Raw genomic sequence first — 21,491 nt, forward strand, 5'->3', positions numbered from 1 at the left:
TCATGCACCCGGCTATTGAGGCCAATAACTTTGAAATCAAGTCGGGCACTATTCAGATGGTGCAGAATTCTGTTTCTTTCGGTGGTGCTGCGACTAAAGACCCCAACATGCACATAAGGAATTTTGTCGAGATCTGTAGTACTTTCAAATACAATGGTGTGACTGATGAGGCTATCAACCTGAGGCTTTTCCCATTCTCTCTGAGGGATAAAGCTAAGGACTGGTTACATTCTGAACCAGCTGGGTCTATCACTACTTGGCAAGTTCTTGCGCAAAAGTTTCTGGTGAAGTTTTACCCAATGGCGAAGACTACGGCTATGAGGAGTGCTCTTACTCAATTTGCGCAGCAACCTATAGAATTTATGTGCGAAGCTTGGGAGCGTTACAAAGAGATGTTGAGAAAGTGTCCACATCATGGAATGCCTGATTGGATGGTGATCACTGGTTTCTATAATGGTTTGGGGGCCCAATCTCGGCCCATGCTCGATGCAGCAGCTGGAGGCGCCTTGTGGGCCAAAAGCTATACGGAGGCTTATAATCTTATTGAGACTATGGCTGCAAATGAGCATCAAAACCCAACTCAAAGGATGATGCCTGGGAAGGTAGCAGGTATTCTGGAAGTCGATGCAGCTACAGCTATTGCAGCACAGCTCCAAGCGCTGTCTATGAAGGTCGATTCTCTAGCTACCTATGGAGTCAATCAGATAGCTATGTTCTGTGAGCTTTGTGCAGGTTCTCATGCTACGGATCAGTGTTCTCTTGTTAATGAATCTGTTCAGTACGTAAACAATTATCCGTGACAGCAGCAGCCTGTGCCAGCTACTTATCATCCTAACAACAGAAATCATCTAAATTTCAGCTGGAGTAATAATCAAAATGCTATTCAGCAACCATATTAGCAAGGCGTTAGTAAATAGTTCAATCCACCAGGATTCCAACAACCACAACATTATGTTCAAAGGCAATCATATCCTCAACAAGGAGGTGCAGCTCCACCCTCTAGTGCTGATTTTGAGGAACTTAAGCTGTTATGCAAGGGTCAGGCGGTTTCTATCAAGACCTTGGAAAATTAAATTGGTCAAATAGCCAATGCAGTACTCAATCGTCAACCTGACACACTTCCCAGTGACACTGAAGTGCCAGGCAGGAAGGAAGCTAAAGAGCAAGTCAAGGCTATTACCTTGAGGTCTGGGAAAGTTGTTGATGCTGAAAAAGCAAAAGAAGGAGAAGCTGAAGCTGGTGATGAAGACGCTAAGGAAAAGGAGAAAGCGGCGGAATTAAGGAAGACTACTGTTGAACACACTCTTCCTGAGGGTAATACAGGGGAGAAACAGCTTTATCCTCCACCACATTTCCCTAAGAGATTGCAACAACAAAAGCTGGATAAGCAGTTCGGTAAGTTTCTGGAGGTGTTCAAGAAACTTCACATCAATATACCTTTCCCTGAGGCTTTGGAGCAAATGCCTAGTTATGCGAGATTTATGAAGAGTATTCTTTCAAGGAAGGTGAAACTGGAAGACCTTGAGACCGTTGCTCTAACAGAAGAATGCTGTGCTGTGCTGCAACAAAAGTTACCTCCAAAGCTTAAAGACACAGGTAGCTTCACCATTCCTTGCACCTTTGGCAAGTTGTCTTTTGACAAGTGTCTTTGTGATTTGGGAGCAAGCATCAATCTGATGTCATTGTCTATCTTTAAAAAGTTGAACTTGCCTGATCCAAATCCCACCTACATGTCTCTATAATTGGCTGATTTTTCTATTACTTACCCAAGAGGCATAGTGGAGGATGTGCTAGTAAAGGTGGATAAGCTCTTCTTTCCTGCAGACTTTGTTATTTTGGATTTCGAGGAAGATAAGAAGATCCCCATAATCTTGGGAAGACCTTTCTTGGCTACCAGCCGTACCTTGATAGATGTGCAGAAAGGTGAACTTACTATGCGGGTGCAGGATCAGGATGTGACATTCAATATATTCAAAGCAATGAAATTCCCTACAGAAGATGAGGAGTGCTTAAAAGTGGATTTTATCGATTCTGCGGTTACTTCAGAACTCGATCATATGTTAATGTCTGATGCATTAGAGAAGGCCTTAGTGGGGGATTTTGACAGTGATGATGAAGATGGCAATGAGCAACTACGATATCTTAATGCTTCTCCCTGGAGGCGAAAGCTAGACATGCCGTTTGAATCTCTTGGTACTTCTGACCTCAAAAATGCTGAAGGAAAGCTCAAACCATCTATTGAGGAAGCACCTACCTTGGAGCTTAAGCCATTGCCTGAACACTTGAGGTATGCTTTTTTAGGTGATGCATCTACTTTACCTGTTATTATTGCATCTAACCTTTCAGGTAGTGAGGAGGACAAGCTCTTAAGGATTTTGAGAGAATTCAAATCGGCTATCGGATGGACTATAGCAGACATCAAAGGGATCAGCCCTTCATATTGCATGCATAAAATTCTGCTAGAAGAGGGTAGTAAGCCGACTGTTGAGCAACAGCGCAGAGTTAATCCTATCATGAAAGAAGTGGTGAAGAAAGATGCTCTGAAGTGGCTAGATGCAGGAATCATTTATCCTATTTCTGACAGTTCTTGGGTGAGCCCCGTGCAATGCGTACCTAAGAAAGGAGGTATTACTGTGGTAGCAAATGAGAAAAATGAGCTCATCCCCACTCGAACAGTCACAGGATGGAGAGTATGCATGGATTACAGAAAGTTGAACAAGGCCACAAGGAAAGATCACTTCCCGCTTCCGTTTATTGATCAGATGCTTGACAGGTTGGCCGGTCATGAGTATTATTGTCTTCTGGATGGCTATTCAGGGTATAATCAGATTTGTATTGCACCAGAGGATCAAGAAAAGACTACCTTCACTTGTCCATTTGGCACGTTTGCTTTTCGTAGAGTTTCGTTTGGGTTATGTGGCGCACCAGCCACTTTTCAGAGATGTATGATGGCTATATTCTCTGACATGATTGGAAATAATGTCAAGGTGTTCATGGACGACTTCTCCGTCTTTGGACATTCGTATGATGAATGTTTGAATAATCTTCGTGCAGTACTCAAAAGGTGTGTGGAAACTAATTTGGTGCTCAATTGGGAAAAGTGTCATTTTATGGTGCGTGAGGGCATTATTCTTGGGCATAAGGTCTCTAGCAAGGGTCTTTAGGTGGACAAAGCCAAGGTGGGAGTCATTGAAAATCTTCCACCACCTATTTCTGTAAAAGGAATTTGTAGTTTTCTTGGTCATGCGGGTTTTTATCGGCGTTTCATCAAGGACTTTTCGAAGATATCTAAGCCGCTGTGCAACTTGCTTGAGAAGGATGTACCTTTCAAATTTGATGATGAATGCTTAACGGCATTCGAGACTCTTAAGAAGAGTTTGATAACTGCGCCAGTTATTACAGCACCTGATTGGACAGAGCCTTTTGAGATGATGTGTGATGCAAGTGATTATGCGGTGGGCGCAGTTCTTGGGCAGCGCAAGAATAATCTCTTTCATGTGGTCTACTATGCTAGCAAGACCTTAAATGGGGCCCAAATAAACTACACCACTACTGAGAAGGAGCTCTTGATGATAGTGTTTGGTTTCGAAAAATTTCGATCTTATTTGCTTGGGACAAAGGTGACAGTGTTCACTGATCATGCGGCCATTCGCTATTTGGTTTCGAAGAAAGATTCGAAGCCGAGACTCATTCGTTGGGTGCTCTTGCTACAGGAATTTGAGTTAGAGATCAAGGATCGAAAAGGTGCCGAGAATCAAGTAGCTGACCATCTCTCTAGATTGGAAATCCCAAGTCCACTTCATTTGATAAGACATTGATCAACGAATCTTTTCCGGATGAGCAGTTGTTCGCAGTTCAGGAGGAGAAGCCATGGTTCACAGATATTGTGAATTATCTTGTCAACAATATAATGCCTCCTAATTTAACCACAGCTCAAAAGAAGAAGTTTTTGCATGAGGTGAAGTGGTATATATGGGATGAACCATATTTGTTTAGACAGGGAGCTGACCAGATCATCAGGAGATGTATCCCATTCTGTGAAACGGAGGGGATATTACGAGATTGCCACTCCATAGTTTATGGTGGACACTATGGTGGTGAAAAGACGGCAGCTCGTATTCTGCAAGCAGGTTTTTTCTGGCCTACTTTGTTTAAGGATGCTCATCAGTTCGTTTTAAGGTGTGACCGTTGCCAAGGAGTGGGAAATCTTACGAGAAAGGATGAGATGCCATTAAATGTGATGCTTGAAGTCGAGGTCTTCGATGTTTGGGGAATCGATTTCATGAGGCCTTTTGTCTCATCCTGCAATAATCATGACATCTTACTGGCAGTCGATTACATCTCAAAATAGGTAGAAGTCAAAGCTCTACCGACTAATGATGCAAAGGCAGTGTTGAATTTTCTTCATAAGCAGATTTTCACAAGGTTTGGAACGCCACGAGTAATCATAAGTGATGAAGGGTCGCATTTCTGCAACCGTAAGTTTACTTCTATGATGCAGCGCTACAATATGAATCATCGAGTTGCTACTGCCTATCATCCGCAAATAAATGATCAAGCGGAAGTGTCTGATAGAGAGATCAAGCGCATTTTAGAGAAGGTTGTTTGTCCGTCAAGGAAGGATTGGTCTTTAAAGCTCAATGAAGCTGTTTGGGCTTACAGAACAACATACAAAACTCCACTTGGGATGTCCCCGTTTCAACTTGTGTATGGTAAGGGATGTCATTTACCTGCGGAGCTTGAGCATAAGGCCTATTGGGCATTGAAGAAGTTGAAACTGGATCTAGATGCAGCTGGAAAGAAGCGAATGCTTCAGCTTAATGAACTTGATGAATTTCGATTCCAAGCGTACGAGAACAACAAAATGTACAAGGAAAAAGTGAAGAGGTGGCACGATAGGAAGCTACATCCTAAGTTATTCATGCCGGGGCAACAAGTTCTCTTATTCAACTCTCGTCTCCGACTTTTTCCTGGAAAGTTGAAATCAAGGTGGTCGGGACCTTTTATTGTCAAAACTGTGTTTCCACATGGAGCGGTGGAGATTTTTGAGAATGATCCGGACCAAGCATTCAAGGTTAATGGTCAGCGTTTGAAGCACTACTATGGGGACACGGAAAACCGGGAAGTGGTTAGTACCGTTTTATTGTCAACTTGAGGAAGGTACGCAACGTCAAGCTAATGACGAAAAAGAAGCGCTTCGTGGGAGGCAACCCATGATTTGTTGTTACAGGAACCCTTAGAAGTTAATAACCTATCCAAAACCACAAAAAAATCAGAAAAACGGAGCCTGGAAAAACATTTTCCAGAAGTCCCATGAGCGCCCGCTCAGCTTTGCTGAGCGACCGCTCAGGGGTCGACTGGAAGAATTTTTTTTAGTCCGAATAAAAACAAAAAAAAAAGCTGAAAAACAAAAAATAAAAACACAGCCCCATTACCCACGACATATTTCCCCATTACCTCATGATTTTAACCCTCAAACCCACTCATAATCAATTTTTACCCTAATCCCTACCCTATATATATATACACTTATCCCATATATTCCCCATACACTTTCAAACCTTAAACTCTCTCCCAAACACAAAAACACAAAGATCTTTAACACTTTTACTCAGTTTCGATGGCACCCAAGAGATCAAGGACTATCGATAGCAGCAACACTATCCCTACTGTTGATTCCACGAGGGGTACTGCTGTGAGGCCTTGTTTGAATGATAGGCTGCTGAGGAGGTTACTAGGCTTCTGGGTAAGCCGATTTTGAAGGCGAGGGGGTTCTTACCATCGGGGAGGGATGGTGAGTTGTTGCCTATGATTGCTGAGAAGGGGTGGATAGCTTTTTGTGAGTCTCCTGAAGCAGTGCCGATGAGCGTGGTTCGCGAGTTCTCTGCGAACGCGAAGGCCGAGAAGAATGGATATTCTGTGGTCCGGGGGATGACGGTTGATTATCACCCTGCGGCGATTTGCCGTGTGATTGGGCAGAGACAGAGGAAGCCCACGGAGGAGAACTGGAATGAGAAGACTGCTGAGGATTTTGACTTGGATTTGATTTGTGCTACTCTCTATAGGTCGGGCACAGTTTGGACATTCAAGACTGGAACTATTGAGTATCGTCACTTTCCGGTGATCGCCATGAATAGGTATGCCCGTGCATGGAATGCTTTTATTTGTGCTAATATTTTGCCTACTTCGCATGCACATGAGGTCACAGTTGAGAGAGCACAGTTGTTGTAGGGAATTTTGAATGAGGAGTACTATATGGACCTTGGTGAGTTCATCTACCAAGGAATTCTGAAGTTTTTAAGGGGAGCTAAGCACATGAACATCCCGTATGCATCCACGGTTACCAAGCTATGCCGAGCGGTGGGAGTTCAGTGGCCGTCTCATGAGCAGTTGCAGTTGTCGGCCACTCCTATTGATTCCGGGACTCTGCATGCGATGCAGGAGTGGACTGGTGGTGAGCCCGAGAAGTATGGGCTGGGTTATCATCTTCCAGGAGGGCGTCCAGCACGAGGTGCTACCATGGAGAGGCCCAGGCGAGATGAGGCTGGTTCTTCTAGAGCTCAGGAGGGTGCTGGGATGGCTGATGCCCAGTATAGGAGGCTTTCGAGGAGGATGGATGCTATGTACGAGACATAGAGCAGGTTTGCTCAGGAGCTCACCCTTGCACTAGGGACTGCTTTTCGAGGCCTTGGAGCTGACATCCAGTGGCCAGTTTTTGGTGAGGACTCTGCATATCCGCCTCCTGATACACCACCCTCTGAGGGTGATGGTGATGGTGATGATGATCTCTCCGAATAGGTATACCCTGCGTTCCTTTCTACTACCTTCACTGGGGACAGTGAAGATTTTAAGTTTGGGGGTGGTAGTTAAGGAATATTTTGTGTGTGTGTCATATAGTTGCATATGCATAATAGTTAGTTCATATAATTGCATAATTTTTGTCATATAGATTTTTTTTTATTTATAGCTTTATTTGTTTATCATGTCATGTAGCTCATGCATAGACCATGATCCCTTTTGCGCTGATTTACTAATTGATTTGTGATGTTGATGCGAGTGTAGTGATAGCGTTAAAGTTGATGTTTAGTCGTGTAAGGTGACATGCATGCTAGAAACACTTGTAATTTCACTAAGTCTTAGAGAATACTGAAGGACTAGATTGTTGTTATGGTTTAATGGTTTTTGAGGTTAATCTATTGATTATGCTTAGAATTTATAATAGGTTCTTAGTGATAAAAGGCATGAAAAGAAAAAAATGGAGTGAAAAATGGAATTCATTGCTAATTGTGGCTAGACGTCAAATGGCTAGTAGCCGGCTCGTATGTTTATGCGAGTAGTCTAGGGTTGAGCAAGATGGAGCGAAACACACTTGCTCAGAAAGTTGAAAAAAAAAAGATAGAAGAAAAAAAGAAGAAGAAAAAAAGAATATAAAGAGTTAATGCATAATTGATCAAGAGTGGGCTCTTTGGTATTCGAGTTATTAAGTTCTTAGGGGACTTTGTGCCTAGTGACCTAAGGCTTTTATAGTCTGGGATCCGCTAACCTAACGCTCGCTACATAGATGCCATTGTATAAGTCTTTTGTGGACCTCACTCATTGCACGTTCAAATAAGCATTTAAATAAAAAGCATGATTCCGTAATAAGCTCCAGGATTCTTGAAGTGTTATAAGTAACTTTGTGCCTAGAATTTTTATTCTTCGTATAGTCATGCGATTGCCTTGAGGATAGTTGAGTCATGATAATTGATCTAGTTTCGAAGCATATCTGTTAAGCATTTGCACACACCACGTTTCTGGCTGTATGTTAGTTTGTATGATTCGATTGATCTTTATTCGCCTAATTGCATTTGTTGAGATGTCGTAAGTTGGTTGGTTTGGTCGTAGTAAGGGGGATCACTGCATTTCATATAGATTGCATTCATGCATGTTTTTATTTTGTTTTTGAGTCTGTGACGCTTGAGGACAAGCATCGATTTAAGTTTGGGGGTGTGATAAGTGGCATTTTATACCACTTAGAACATCTTATAATAGCTTAAATTGGTGTCTTGAAATCAAGTATTTTGTGTATTTGATACGTTTTTCTAGTGTTTGTGCATTTTAGGGTATTAGTTGCATTTCGGGAGAGAATTCATCAATAATAAGCCTTGGCATGTGTTTAGCATTGCAAGTGGGAAGATAGGAGCAGATTACAGCGAAGAAATGGAGCAAAACAGATCAATTTTCCAGAAGGGGTCAGAGAGCTGAGCGGCCGCGCAGGAAGCTGAGCGCCCGCTCAGGAAAGCTGAGGCCGCACAGGGTCGTAAATTCAGTTTTATTATTTTAGACTTCAATTTCTGTTTGGCTTCCAACTTCTGATTTATCTGGGTTTTATGGGACTCCTATATAAGTAGATTTCAGAGATGTTTCAGAAAGGTTGGATCGTTTTATTAATCAATGAGCGAAGGAGATAAGGAAGAAGACCGTTTTAGCACACTGCAACGAAGAGGAAGCATATTTTCTTGTGATTCTTTATTTCGTTGTAACGTTGGATGCTAGTTTTCTTACTTTGAACCTATTTACTCTTGTGACGTACTCTGGTTTAATATAAGTAGTTTTAGTTATTATTCTCTTGTGTTTATTTATCATGTTTTCATATGAACCCATGATGACGATGAGTGCTATCATGGGCTAATCGTGATCATGGGGTCGTAACGGATTTACTATGGAATTCTTTAGTTAATTGTTTAATACCTTAGTGTGTGATGATTGTATGATATCTAGTTTTGGTTGTGCGTATTCGTCTTATGTGCGTCGCGAACATATAAGATAGGGTGTTAATCTCTTGTGAAGCGACGGTGGATCTTGATATTTAGAATTTGCCATGCTAGCATAGGTTCATGTATGAATATTCATGATCAGTGGGTAACTCTAACAGTTTTATTTGCCCTATGTAATCAAAAAGGAATAACTTGTGCTTAAATCGTTATGTTGTCAATTTCTGTAGACATATAGGGACTCAACATAATTGATGCCTATTCAACTTCTATCTTAATTGTGGATGTTTGGTAGAATGGTATTAGTACAATGAAAGTTGGCTTTTATCAGTTTCGTGTTATTCGATTAATATCATCACTGTTGCATGCTAAGGGTAATAACAATAGCTATTGAAGGAAGTAGTAATGAAGTTGTGATCTCATGAGTATTTTAATATTGTTAATTCGAGTGTTAATTAAGTGGTTAATTATAGTAGTTAATTGTAGTTAATAATTAGTTAATCAATTCTAAGTGTTATTATCTTAATATTGAGAAGTAATCATACATTGGTGAGTGAGTTAATTGAACAATAATTAGTCTGAGTCTCTGTGGGAACGAACTAGAAAGTATTCTATATTACTTGCGAACGGGTATACTTGCGTGAATATTAGCGCGTGTTTTCGCCCTAACATTACTCACCCTCATCGGTCCGGGCGTAGGCTCGAGGAACGACGACAAGCAGAGTCTATGCCGGAGAACGAGCAATGGGGATTTGCTGCTTTGAAGGATCGTTTGGGGATCCACCTGGAAGATGATGATCTAAGGATGCTACTTTGGAATGGAAAAAGGAAGTCGACCGCGGAGATGTGACGCCCCACGGTACAACGCGTGTGCCCCTGACTTCCCTTTGGAATCAGGAGCGGCACCGCGATCATGAGAGAGCTCCTCCTCGTGGGTCGTTGGATCGGTATGGCCAAAGATACAGAAGTGACCGCTAGCGAAGATCCTAATGGAGGGGAAGAGGCGGAGGACGAAGCCGGTACTCAGATGGCTACCGCCGCGACAACTATCGGGGTTATAGGGGCACTCACACCTATGACCACGCTGAATGAGACGACAACACAGAGAATCATGGCGGGAGAGAAACCCAAAATTATAATCACGAAACACCTCGTGGCCACGACCAAGGCCAAGGAAGAACCCAGGGAAGAGATAGAAGGCAAAACTAGGAAATAATCAAAAGGCCTGGAGAAGGTTCTCCAAACTAATACCCACGACACCGATCAGCAACAGGCTCCTCCTGGTGGTGATCGAGTAGTGATACCTCCGCCTCAGCCCCAAGATCCATAACCTCATATGCAGGTTATCCCGGGCGTGGGAACTTTTAACGTGGATGACCTAAGGAGGCTGCTTATTCACTTGGAAGGAAGGGTAATGGCCACGGCCGAAATCCCTTCTCCATTCTCTGCTGTGGTAAGAGAGGCTCAGTAGCTGGCTGGCTATCGCAACACTACTAGCGGTCTCCATTTCCACGGAAGCTATGATCCTGTGGAATTCTTGGACCGATTCAATACAGAGATAGACGTGTATTAAGTTATGGACTTGGCTCGATGCCGACTCTTGGCGGCAACTTTCAGGGAAACTGCTCAACAGTGGTTCTAAAAACTCGGGCCAAGAGTAATCACCTCTTGGGAGTTGTGAACTTGATCGTTCGAAGTGACTTAGAATTGGTAGTAAACCAAGTCAACGGGGGTTTTCGAGCTCAAGGACCTCGAACAGAGCTATATATGAGTTGTGTGCAGCGTCTGCTAGAGAAATTTGGAAGTGCTAAACTAGAAGGTGTGCCTCAGGAAGATAATAGTAATGTGTCTTGGCTAAAATGGGATCAAAAATGGATAGCGTGCTGCTTGGACAAATCCCTTTGGGGATCCAAGAAATCCCCAGTATCCCGGAAATAGGGGTATTCCAGACATAAGAAATCCCGCAAGAAAGCTGGATGACCCCCATTCATAACTATATTCAAACAGGAGCTGTACCAGAAGATAAACTACAGGCTCGACGCCTTCGATACCAGGCTACAAAATATGTTGAATATGATAGGGTATTATACAGGAAAGGATTTAACCAGCCACTGTTACGCTGTGTGGACATAGAAGAGAGAATTTATATTCTCATAGAGGTACACGAAGGGATTTGTGGCAATCACTCGGGGGGTGGTTCGTTGGCATTAAAAGTCCTCATACAAGGATATTACTGGCCAACAATGAAAGAGGATGCCTTCAAGTTTGTTAAAGCATGCGATTGTTGCCAACGATTTTCAAACTATTCCAATGCACCAGCAACGTCTATCACTTCGCTGACCAGTCATTGGCCTTTCGCGTTGTGAGGAATTGATCTCATTGGAGAATTACCCAAGGCCAAGGGGGTGTGAAATATTCTGTGGAAGACCCTTCGAGGTAGATGCTCCTCTTACAGAGGACGCGCCCTCCAAGGAAAAAAACCTTGTCGAGGTGGATGCAACTTTGACAGAGGACGCGCCCTCCAAGGATGATTTCCCTTGTCGAGGTGGATGCGTCTCTGACAAAGGACGCGCCCTCCAAGGATGATTTCCCTTGTCGAGGTTGATGCGTCTCTGACAGAGGACGCGCCCTCCAAGGATGATTTCCCTTGTCGAGGTGGATGCGTCTCTGACAGAGGACGCGCCCTCCAAGGATGATTTCCCTTGTCGAGGTGGATGCGTCTCTGACAGAGGACGCGCCCTCCAAGGATGATTTCCCTTGTCGAGGTGGATGCGTCTCTGACAGAGGACGCGCCCTCCAAGGATGATTTCCCTTGTCAAGGTGGATGCGTCTCTGACAGAGGACGCTCACTCGAAGGATGATTTCCTTTGTCGAGGTGGATGCCTCTCTGACAGAGGACGCGCCCTCCAAGGATGATTTCCCTTGTCGAGGTTGATGCATCTCTGATAGAGGACGCGCCCTCCAAGGATGATTTGCCTTGTCGAGGTGGATGTGTCTCTGACAGAGGACACGCCCTCCAAGGATGATTTCCCTGGTCGAGGTAGATGCTCCTCTTATAGAGGATGCGCCCTCCAAGGATGATTTCCCTTGTCGAGGTGGATGCGTCTCTGACAGAGGATGCGCCCTCCAAGGATGATTTCCCTTGTCGAGGTGGATGCGTCTCTGACAGATGACGTGCCCTCCAAGGATGATTTACCTTGTCGAGGTGGATGCGTCTCTAACAGAGGATGCGCCCTCCAAGGATAAATACCTTGTCGAGGTGGATGCATATCTGACAGAGGACGCGCCCTCCAAGGATGATTTCCCTTGTCGAGGTGGATGCGTCTCTGACACAGGACGCGCCCTCCAAGGATAAATACCTTGTCGAGGTAGATGCTCTTCTTGCAGAAGACGCACCCTCTAAGGATGAATACGTTGTCGAGGTAGATGCTACTCTTACAGAGGACGTGCCTTCCAAGGATGAAGAATTTATCGAGGATGATGCTCGTCTTGTAGAAGACGCGCCCTCCAGAGATTAAAACCTTGTCGATGAAAATGCTCCTCTTAGAGGGGGTGCACCCTCCAAGTTTAAAGACTTTGTCGAGTTAGATGCATTTCTTACAGAGGAATTTCCCTCAAATGGGTGGGAAAGATGCCAATACCAAGGGCATGCCTTCATAGATGAAGATGCGGAGGGCCCGCCCTCATGATTAAGGATAACATAAATTTTTGCTTGGGTTTAAAGATAATGGGGACGAATGTCTTCCATGATTTTAATCAGTTAAAATTCTTTGGCTGCGCCCTGAAAGTTACACCAACATAGGTACACCTTATTAAGAGAACGATGCGTACAAATTTTTGAAGCCAAGAAAGTTAAAAATTCCAATCCCATTTCCAATGACATATGGAATTTGGGGGTAGTTGTTATAGCCAAAATTTGGTACAAAAGGTATCCGGGTCAAATTCGGGTCAACATGATTTAATAAGGGCAGACGACCAAGGACAAACGGCCAAGGAAGGACGTCCAAGGAAATGGGTTTTTTGCTGGAAAAGTTAGGGCAAGCCCAAACCTTGGAAGAGTTAGGGCGCGCCCAAACCTTGGACGAGTTAGGGCAAGTCCAAACCTTGGAAAAATTAGGGCGCGCACAAACCCTTGGAAAGCTTGGCACGAGCCCAAACCCTTGGACAGCTTGGCACGCGCCCAAACCCTTGGACAGCTTGACACGCGCCAAAACCCTTGGACAGGTCAGGGCAAGCCCTTACCTTTGCACATATTAGGGCGAGCCCTAAAAGATTCCTCGGACAGATTCCATGGACGGGTTCCTCGGACATGATTACTTTGACAGATTCATACATTGGCTTTACTTGGACAGAGTTAACGCGAGCCCTAACGTTGAATAATTTAGGGCGCGCCCTATAATATAAAATGACAAAAGAAGAAAGGCTGATGACACAGGGCGGCGCCAACGTACAAAAATGTTTGGGCGCGCCCTTAACTTCTACTTGGCACATAATGCAACTTTGACATGCTACTTGGACGAACTCTTTGGAAGGTTCAAGGAAGATGGAGATTATTATTACTAACCTATTTGATGCAGGTACTCTGTTGAAGAACTCCTTCCTGTAGCATATCTATAGGAAAGGCGGTGTCCGTGGTCAGAGACCTCCAGGGATATGCCTGGACTGAAGGCCTCCTCCTGTAGTCAATGAATGTCCTCATTGGGGATGCGGGGTGAAATATGGTGTGTGCTTTGGGAGCTCTGTCTCTGTAGTCAACGGGTGTCCTCGTTGGGAGACTTTGGAGTATCCTGCACTTTGCACCCAAAAGCTTGGGATCACTTGTCCTGCAATCTGGTAGGGGCTCCTTATCGGGGGACAAGGATGCGTCCAACATTTGGGGTGAACCACGGCTATACCTGTGTCCGCGGACTAGAGAAACAGCTGGTAGCGGAGGGTTATCCTTGGTCAGGGAGATGCCTTATCCGTGAAGTCTCGAAGCCGCGGACGAGCCTTGGGCCTTTGTGGTTGGGCCTCATCGGCGGACATTCCTAAAGCTAGTAGAAGACGGTTTCCAGTGGATTTCCCATTGGGCCTCGGGATAAGAAATTTAGGCCCATTAGGTTTTTATTCCCCAAGAACTACGTGGGCTTGATTCCCAATAAATAGGGATAAGTAGGCAAATTGTAAGGGGTCAGAAGCGAGAGCGCAAAGGAGCCACCACTAACCCTAAGCAATCTCAGCCCCCAATAATCATCACCACCAAACACTATTCATCTTTTCCGACGAATACTGTTCATCGGATCCACCGATTACTGTTCACGTTTCCGACGAAGAACCGCCATCACAGATCTTGTTTTCGGTTACGAACCTCAGACTTTGTTGTTCCCAAATTCCTCCGTCAACGGCCTGTAAATATAATAAGCCTGTAAATATAATAAGCCTAACAATTTATGCTAGTGTTATGAACATTAATATGTTCTTTTATGACTGTTCTTAATTTCGTTTCTTTAGCTTCAATCCTATGCAGCAGTTGATGATCAAAAGCACCTACCCCTGCAGGTTGTCATTATCTCCTTGCTACCTAAATCACACGCACACAATATGTACATTTATTCATATGTTCTATATGATTAACCAGGTCGTGAAAGGACCCAACAGGAGACTTTTGACTTGTGTTGGTAAGTTCTTTGGATCAATTACTTACTTTCTAATTTACTCCTATATAAGTTTCTATGCATGTTCCTTGATTTTTACTTGATAAAAAAATTCAGTCCAGTAAATTGTTTAAGTCATCTACTGTAGCTGAAGCACTCGTATAAATTACAAAAGTGGCTCGAGATTACTCCAATTACATGAAAGTTGATAGAAGATAACTTGTTTGATGAATTAGCAATTCTACAGATGCACTTATATTCGTCAAATGTGTTGATTATTGTTGCGTTATTGCAGACTGCCCAGGACTATGTAAAGTGAGGTGCGGGGCGCATTCAAGGCCTAACGTATGCAGCAGGGCTTGCGGAACATGCTGTGCTCGATGCAAGTGTGTGCCTCCTGGCACTTATGGTAACCATCAGGCCTGTGGCAAGTGCTACACCGATATGACCACTCTTGGCAACAGGCCCAAGTGCCCTTGATTCAAATACCCTGTCATATGTAATCACTATGTGTATGCATATGCCAGTATGCATGTCAGGTGGATCAGTTTTAATATATTTCTGTTGTTTTTAGATCTGTTATTAAGAGATATCAATGTATGTCCGTAACTCGCTAGGTGTTGTGTACCTTCATAATATGTAGCTGTCTTTTGAGTCGTCAATGTACCAGGCCGGTTTAGCTAAATAAACTGAATTAAGATTATATCTAAACACCTGAACTACATTAAATTTACCTTTTAAGGTCAAACTTGTACATTTTACTTGATATTCATAACTGCAATGAACAACACAGCTCCTCTAATGATCAATAAACTGAAAGCAATACAGTTCATATAATATAATAAAAAATAAATTATGATATCAGAAAATACCCCGGTTGTCTGACAGCAACAAAATTATGGGTATGTGAGTGAGTTTAACTAGCTAAAGAAAATTTAAAAACTTACTAGTCTAAATTATCCATACAAAATTTAGTAGCAAACCTATACAGACAGGCCTAGCTTTCGCGAGATCATTTTAACCCATATTTCTGCCTCATCTTCTTCCAAATTCATCCATGCTTCCCTGTGACTTGCACTCTCACAAAATATCCCAAGAGCCAATTGATACAATGGATTTTCTGCTGACCAACCAAGACTTTTTAATCTACCTCTACACTCCATATTTGTAGGTCCATTTTGTTTTTGAATTATTATTTCCAAAGCCTTGCACATATTTTCTTCAAATTGGCTATTATTAGATTGATTCACCAGTTGTTTGGATTTCTTTCTGGGCCTTTGACTTTCATCATGGCGAGTATCTTTATTTTCTTGCACTTGTGGTGTTACCTTTTCGGGATTAGGATTCGAGACATTAGATTCTTCAAAGGATCCTCGACCTGGCACAAGGACAATACTATAATCAACTTCGTGTACCTCAGATTCGTTAGTTGAATAAACCCTACTTCTTGTAGATGTAGGCTCCAAAATATTCACACCGGCACTAACACCATCAAAAAGTTGAATGCAGAGATCAGGAAATAATAGAGGTGAAGTCTTTAAGGTCTTAGCCTTTGGGTTGGTCTGCATTCAGAATTAAATGTAATAAAATCAGAGAACTGATACGATACGGCTATGAGTGATTTCTATAAAAAAAAAACAAAATTAAAAGGGCAAACCTGTATCTCCTGGTCCCATTCTTCTTCGGATAGATTGAACGTGTTAGTTGATGCATCATAGACATTTTGAGACTTATTTCTGAGCCTGCACCAAGCTTGATACTTATATCTAATATAATCAAATCGATTTTTTGTTTGTTTTTGGTCAACAACAAAGTTGTGAGATTCTTTCAATATTTTTATTACTTTTCTCCATGACTGCTGCCCAAAACTCCCACCTTGTTTGCCACTGTCAGCTGCTTCACGAATGCATGCTTCTAAAAACGTTTTCGTGACATTTTCATTATTCCAAATCACTCTAGGCTTTGTTTTTGTAAGTTTTTTGGCTGAATCTTCCATGCTTGAAAAATAGTTGTTCTTTACTGTCACGACAAAAATCAGATTATACATTATTGGCAATCCTTATTTCCACTAATTTGTGCAGTTTTCATTTGTTAGTTTAAATTATTCTACCAATACAAGAACATAGCTAGAATCTGTGGTTCTCACTTCTTCATATTTTCTAAAGGTATTACAGTGTGGTACTACTACATGTCCCAATGGATTGGCCAGGACAAGATAAAGGTTATCTCAAAGCAAAACTAAAATTTTCTCATAATAGCAAATGTGAAAGAGGTAAAAGGGTTTATTCTGCTCTATAGAATCATACCTACCCACATAAATTTTGTGAAATTACAGTCACACTAGCTAAATAAATGTTATATATTAGGACTCTGTAAAGCTTTGTCAGTTATATGCTAAGTTACTCCGACTCTTCTGTTTAGGTTGCCGTACCCGTGTCGGACACTTGGACACTCGGACATGACACTTATTCCGTGTCGGATCCTTTGACTGAAACATGGACACTTTGACCAATTTATTGAGCAAATACTAGTCACACTTAATAATCAAAATAAATATGTAAGAAGAACAAAAGGAACTATAATGAGATAAAAGTTGAGAAGATCCCAAATTCGTAAAGTTCTTTAGAAAATTAACTTTAATCTAAGTTATGTTGTTACTTTATTCTTAGATGTCTGACTTAACATACTTGTTTATTAGTAAAATATGTCGTGTCCCCGTACCCGTGTCAAAAAATAGGACAGTGTCCCCGTGTCCCCAATTTTTAGACTACTAAAGTCCGACACTCGGATATGTGTCGTGTCCAACACTCCGTACCCGAGTCAGAGTAACAATGGTTATATGTTTTCAAGTCAAAACACAAGTAAAGATATAACATGTGGGAAGAACAAAGGTTGTTCGACGTATCTGTATGCCCTGTCTTCAGGTAGCGGCGATTCTAGAATGGTGTGAGAGGTGACAATTGTCCCCCCATTATTTATAAAAAAAAGTTTTTTTTTTTTAAATATGATGTAAAAAACACACCTAAATACATACATGTGGCTGTGAGCTATGGCCATGTGTATTCTCTTCACTCCCAGGTCTCTCTTTAATATAAAGATCACAACTACTATCACCACTCCATATCCTATTTGTAACTTACATATAATCATTTGATGTCTGGCTTTTTCTTAAGATAAGAAATATCCCTTTCACTAATTCATCATTTGATATTATGTCATATACTTGCATCGTTTTCGGTCGAAAGAAACTCGTAGGGGAAGATATGTGTTAGGCAAACATGTGTCACAGTCTCTTCATGATCCCCATTCCTTGTAGTTCCTACCGGTTTCAAGCTGCAACAAGGGTTTATAGTGAAGAGACACAACTCTGTCAAACTAGATTTATAAAATTTTAAGAGTCAAACTATAGGAGGCGTTCTAAATAGTCTTCGACAATTGGACAAACTGTGACAACAAGAAACAAGTTGTTCACCTGAAGATAGTGGCGGTTCCAAGATTTTGAAAATGGGGGTAAAAGTTGTAAAAAAAAATGCACAAATAGAATTTACTCAAATTGTGCCAGACCACCGTTTGCAAAGTGCAAACCAGATGCGGAACATGGGGACAAAGAATAAAAATCTGTCGTTGAATCAAGCAGTCCATTAAAGTCGTGGGGTGCACTACCTACACCTCCTTCCTCAACAACTGAATTTTGTTTTCTCATTAGGTATTAACATTCCAATTAAATGTATTAACAACGTTACTGAAATAGCTCATTATGCCGGCATTTGTTTCAAAGTTAATAGAACCAGTTTACACGAATCAGAATCTTATTATTATTTCAGTGTATATAATCATTATTATTTTTCAACTGGAACCATTCCAATTAATCGGGTAATGCATACCTTACTAGAGTCATAAATCATTATTAGGTATTAACATTCCAATTAAATGTATTAACAACGTTACTGAAATAGCTCATTATGCCGGCATTTGTTTCAAAGTTAATAGAACCAGTTTACACGAATCAGAATCTTATTATTATTTCAGTGTATATAATAATTATATTTTTCAACTGGAACCATTCCAATTAATCGGGTAATGCATACCTTACTAGAGTCATAAAATTCCATTTCATTTCTACTCCCATTTCCCCCATTCTCATCCTCATTAAAAGTCCCAATACCGGGTAACAATAAGCTACGAATCCGGTGATTACAACCCCCCCCCCCCAAGTACAAACATGGATTATATAATTATATCTAAGGATTTAGCAGATATCAAATACCAAATTTTAAACCCAACCCTGAGTTGCCTTCATCATAATATTAATACAAAATACATATCTAATTGAAATTGTATAACCCAATTGAAACAATAAAACATATAAAGAGAGAATTAATTTAGAGAGCAAGTTGTAATGGAGTAGCGTACCTGTATATGGAGCGATTTATAGAATGGAAAACCTTAAATCAGTATTTTAGGCTTAGCGAAAAAGTGTTAATTCTGGTCGCGATTGATAACTTAGACCAATTCTAAAAGTAGCACAAGATGATCAAGAGTTACTCAACAAGAGTCGATAGACTGTAACAGCATCTCCGACGCATTATTCTATTCATTACCATTTGTTGGGGGTAAATTATACATTTACTGTTTTCAAATGGCTTAAATTTCAAATAGTCACTAAATTTAGGTTTATATATCAAAAATATCAGTCTAGTTATCCGCTACTTATATGCACTATTTTAGTTGGGATAATGACAGAACCGTTAATCCTATTCATTTACTTAAGAGGGACATGATCAACGAAAGTAATAGCCGAAAAGGTGTAGAATACGTGAAAGGCTCCGTGACTAATTTTCACTCTTTTAATAGCAAATTAACTTTATTTTTAAAAATAAAAATAAAAATGCTTCAATTAAATTTTGTAAACAAATTGTATTAAACTTCACAATTTAAAAAATATTATTTTTTTTCAAAATTTAAAATTGTTCACCAAATATTATAAACCGGATTATGATAATAAAAAATCTTCTTTTCATATCTTTAAAAAATTCAAATATTACATTAAATGACTTTGCTTTTTAAATCTTAATATTTCCTTTAATTTTATAGAAAAATAATTTTTTTTAAAATAGTCTTTTTAAATTTACAAAATACTCCAATTTTATTTTAAAAAAGAACACTGAATTTTTATTTTAGATTTCAATGCTTTTGTTTTAAATTATAAAAAACTCAGAAAAATGTTGAATAAATTATGAAAAAACAAAAAAATAGCTAAAGAAATCTTTATTAATTTAAATATTCTAAGACTAACGGTGTACTATATAATTTGGAGATCAATTGTAAAAACCCAAACTTTTGACATTGAAAAAAGACATTTATTCAAATTAATAAAGATTTCTTTAACTATTTTATAATTAATAAAGAGAGGAAAATTTATAAAGTGACCAAGAGGCTATTTTACAATTAAAAAGACCTTTATTAAAATCGTAAATTAATAGAGATTAATTTCTATATTCACTTTATTAACCAACTGAGTTTAGCCTAGAGGAAAATCATAAATTAATAAAGATTTTTTTAGCCTAGCCTTTGAAAATAGGATGCATATTGTCCTGCACACTTTCTATATTTACAAGAAGCCTATTTCCATCATATTTCCATGAATCAAGCCAAGCAATTCTCTCTGTCTCCAAATTGATTTTCAATAACACCATGAAAAACAAATTCATATCTCATGATCTACTCATTCAAAAATCACCAAATTTTTACCAAACCTCTTTCATATCATGGGTAAGTCACGCACCAAATTTCATGCCCATCCATAGAGTTTTCAATTTTATAAAAATGTTTGAAGTTGAGGGTGAATAGTAACTCCGAAAATCACTAACTTGTTTTCTTGATTTTTCATGGAAGTTTAAGGCTCCTAAAGCTAGACCAAGGTTTCATCAAGGATCTTAGGACTTTATTAAATACTACGTGCGAAGCACGGGCCGTTCGTTTATGCAGTATTTTTAAATACTATTTATGTGTCATTATATTATTTCGAGCGTAAATATAATATTTTATTCTTTGACAAAATATGTAAATGTAACATTTGCAACCTAATAACATTAATAATAATAATAATAAGTACTATGTTTTTAAAAAAAATTATGGATCAAAAATACATTTGAACTGATTTTTCTATTTTCAAATTCGTTAGGATATAAGGTCATTATCATATTATCTATATGTTCAAAATTACATTCGAAATAGATACTGAAACTTTTAGATTTTAAATATATTATACCACATTAAAAGTATCTGTAATTTATTGTTGTAAATTATTAAATTATTTCATATAATATAACATGATTTTGATGAAAACATGTTCTTGACATGTGAATTACGATATCCTAAATCGTGATTAGATGAAGATGTATGACATGTGTTATTTTATATTTATTTCTTTTTTAGCGTAGATTTGGCGTCATAGTTAAGTAATACATGATGGGGCATATCATAAACATAGTCTTGTTGCACACACTTTGTTTAAATAGAATTTGGAACATATGTTGTATGTAAAAAAACTCATACCTAATTTTATTATAAAAGTATAATTGAACTACTAACCTTATAATTGTACCCAAATTTTTTTTGATATCTTTAATGTGGTTTACCCTTTTAATTTTCATATCAACTATATAGTACTTCAATGTCTTATATTTTTATTGTTAATTTAAAATATTATAAGATTATTAGTTTGATACAATATGTTATAAAATTGACTCGTTATAAAAATTTATTTTTTTATCATTAGTTTTCTGAGCTTGATGATTAAGACTTTTAATGATTTTCATGTAATTGTTATAAACCAAATCTCAAATAAATGATTTTCTACAATTTCAAATAGCAAAAATAGAGTAGATATGAGTCAGGCCCTATAAAGTTCATAAAAACATGAAATATTTAGCTCAATTAGTTGTGTAGTTACTATTTTAGCTTTGAGCAAACTCACATTTTTAAATAATATTTGATACTCGTATTTCTTAGGGGTGAGTAATGTAGCATATCATGTTAAATTGTTAAAGATCAAATCAGATATTCGATATTCTGAATTATGAAAAAACTATTCTTGTTCTAG

General features: G+C 39.8%; 1 protein-coding gene and 1 non-coding gene across 3 annotated transcripts; both read right to left on the bottom strand.

Annotated features, from left to right (window-relative positions):
• Positions 1-314: 314 nt before the first annotated feature.
• Positions 315-421, bottom strand: LOC141662274 (small nucleolar RNA R71). Its single transcript, XR_012550396.1, has one exon. It is a non-coding gene; the product is annotated as a small nucleolar RNA R71 (small nucleolar RNA).
• Positions 422-15,220: 14,799 nt separating this feature from the next.
• Positions 15,221-19,046, bottom strand: LOC141725080 (uncharacterized). Of its 2 annotated transcripts, XM_074527464.1 has the most exons (4): positions 18,800-19,046; positions 16,044-16,405; positions 15,864-15,948; positions 15,221-15,764 (listed from the first exon to the last, which is right to left on the bottom strand). In XM_074527464.1, the coding sequence occupies exons 2-4, from the start codon at positions 16,380-16,382 to the stop codon at positions 15,370-15,372; spliced, it is 819 nt and encodes a 272-aa protein (XP_074383565.1). In that variant the 5' UTR covers positions 16,383-16,405; positions 18,800-19,046; the 3' UTR covers positions 15,221-15,369. The 2 variants fall into 2 exon arrangements, with proteins under 2 accessions (XP_074383565.1, XP_074383564.1); XM_074527463.1 differs by having other exon boundaries at positions 15,221-15,948; positions 18,800-19,045.
• Between the last annotated feature and the right edge of the window lie 2,445 nt (positions 19,047-21,491).

The sequence above is a fragment of the Apium graveolens genome, chromosome 5 (genome assembly GCF_009905375.1).
Source record: "Apium graveolens cultivar Ventura chromosome 5, ASM990537v1, whole genome shotgun sequence".
Lineage (NCBI taxonomy): Eukaryota > Viridiplantae > Streptophyta > Magnoliopsida > Apiales > Apiaceae > Apium > Apium graveolens.

What these genes read in the sequence shown, in the direction of transcription:
- LOC141725080 (XM_074527463.1), bottom strand. Translation starts at nt 16,382, where the DNA reads ATGGAAGATTCAGCCAAAAAACTTACAAAAACAAAGCCTAGAGTGATT. An exon ending in AATGGGACCAGGAGATACAG is followed by an intron (nt 15,949 to 16,043) that starts GTTTGCCCTTTT and finishes TTCTGAATGCAG; the next exon opens with ACCAACCCAAAGGCTAAGAC.